This window comes from Otolemur garnettii, unplaced genomic scaffold (genome assembly GCF_000181295.1).
Source record: "Otolemur garnettii isolate 467f Iridium unplaced genomic scaffold, OtoGar3 scaffold00393, whole genome shotgun sequence".
NCBI lineage: Eukaryota > Metazoa > Chordata > Mammalia > Primates > Galagidae > Otolemur > Otolemur garnettii.
The window spans coordinates 64,677-67,081 of NW_003852788.1; the positions used below are offsets into that span (position 1 = coordinate 64,677).

Below are 2,405 nucleotides of genomic sequence, written 5' to 3' on the forward strand. Positions count from 1 at the left end.
TTTGCCACATTCTTGACATTTGAAGGGTTTCTCTCCAGAATGAATGCTTTGATGTCTATACAGGGTTGAGTACTGGTTAAAGGCTTTGCCACATTCTTGACATTTGTAGGGTTTCTCTCCAGAATGAATTCTTTGATGCTTAGTAAGGCTAGAACTAAGAGTAAAGGCTTTGCCACATTCTTGACATTTGTAGGGTCTCTCTCCAGAATGAATGCGTTGATGGCTAGACAGGGTTGAGTAGTGGTTAAAGGCTTTCCCACATTCTTGACATTTCCAGGGTTTGACTTTCAAACATTTACTACATTGTAAGGTTTTGGTATAGGCAGGTGTTAAACTGCTGTCAAGTCCACTGTCACATACTTTCTGGTGATTACACTCAGGCACACTTGCCCAGTCTTCTGTTAAGTTTAAATTGTCAGGGGCACAGTTTTGATATCTTCTCAGGATTATCTCTGGGAATAAAATATTTGTGTCTAGATCTTGCAAATGGTCTTGCTCAGGAGGGTCAGATACAGCTGAAAGAAATTTAAACAAGAGCCATTTAGCCACTGACTTTTTATCAGAATGGAGTAAATACATTACACATTTTATCTGCAAAATTGTGCCAAGATCATTAGGAAGTTACACAGGCATAAATTATCTTAGGGGTAAATAAATATTATATGCAGGAAGTTGCAGCACAGCAGGTGAACAGAAGTCATAGAGACACCACAGAGCCTGGATGCACTGGCTCATGTTTGTAATCCTAGAACTCTGGGAGACTGAGGTGAGTGGATCAATAGAGCACAGGTCTTTAAGATCAACCTAAGCAAGAGTAAACCACATTTCTTTCATAAATAGTAGTCAGGCATGGTGGCACATGCCTGTAATCCCAGCAACTCATGAGGGTTAGGCAAGAAGAACTCTTCAGCCTAGAATATTGAGGCAGCTGTAAGTGATGACAACATAGCACTCCACGCAGGGTGACAGAAACTAGTTCCAAATAATAAATAAACAGATAAATAAATTTGTGTGTGCACATAAAGTATAAAAAAGAAAAAGCTAGTAAATATTAATAATAACATAGCCAGGTACTGTGGTAGGCACCTATAGTCCCAGCTACTCAGGAGGCTGAGGTAAGATAATCACCTAAGCCAAGAACTTGGAGGTTGCTGTGAGCTGTGACACCACAGCACTCTACTAAGGGGGACAAAGACTCTGTCTCTAAAAAAAAAAAAGAAATATATATATATTTTTATATATGTAATATATATTAGTAATAACAAAAAGAGACAAATAGAATAGAAAGAAGTTTGTCATATTTACCCACCACAGACTTTATACCCCATCATAATAGAGCATGGTGAAAACTGAAGTAAACTCCCAAATCCCAGTTTTATCCTCAAAAGAAAAAGAGTGACACCACTGTTAATCCTTCTTGTTTGCAGGGCCTTTCCAGAGAAAAGTTACTGTCTCCCATGATCGAGGGTCTGAATGGAGTCATGCTAGTCTATAAGAGCAACTGGAGGTGCTGAAACCAAAGGTAACTTATTGTTACAGCAGCAGAGAGACTCCAAGAGAACAGACAGATTTAGGTCTAGCAAGTGATCACAAGCTCTTAAGGGGAAATATGGGAAAATGGTTCAACTAAAAAATAAGCACACACTTCCACAGGCAGAACACTGTCAGAATGTCTTGCAAGATTAAAACATATCACAAAGTTGGTGAAAGGTGGCTTTTCTCATCCTCAAAAGCAGTGAAAAACTCTAACATATATAAAATCTAGTGTGATATAACTCAAAGAAACAGAAGAAATAATCTGGAATCCACCCGAAAATATAAAGATGTTAAAATTACCTTAATGTTATCTGAATAGTGCTAAATGGGTCAAATGGGAATGATACAGATAACTAAGTAACATCACAAAAATGAAGTTAGGCAAAGAAACAACAGCATACATAAACAGAAATTCTGAAGAACAAGAACACAATGAAAATGACCGAATAGTCTTAAATGTAAGAAAAAAAGATATAAAATGTCACGAAGTTCACCATACTCTAGCAAGGGGAAACACAAAGAGTCCTATTAGAAGACAGATGAAGATCAAGGATTGAAAGTCACAGAGAAGAAGAGAATCTTAAAAGCAGCAAGAGAAAACAGACATGTCATCCCTAAGCATGTTCCTGTGAGATTACTAGTGGAGTAAAGAACACAAACCTTCCGTGTCAAAAAGATGGGTGATATAATCAAAGTGCTGAAAGAACAAAAACTTCAAAGCACATGTATGATGTTTGGCAAAACTGCCATTCTAAAGGAGAAAAAAAATAAATATTTATCATGATGAACAGATGCTAAAAGCTGCCACATAAGAAATGGCAAAGGGGGCTCAGTGCCTGTGGTTCAAGTGGCTAAGGCACCTAAGGTGG

At 37.8% G+C, this 2,405-nt stretch overlaps 1 protein-coding gene across 1 annotated transcript in view; it reads right to left on the minus strand.

The window, feature by feature from the left end:
- The window catches only part of LOC111722799 (zinc finger protein 85-like), a 42,111-nt gene that overhangs the window by 2,064 nt on the left and 37,642 nt on the right, over positions 1-2,405 (minus strand). Inside the window, exon 4 of the mRNA XM_023509133.1 lies at positions 6-515. Coding sequence (XP_023364901.1) covers positions 6-515 — 510 coding nt within the window. The remainder of the gene's footprint in view (positions 1-5; positions 516-2,405) is intronic.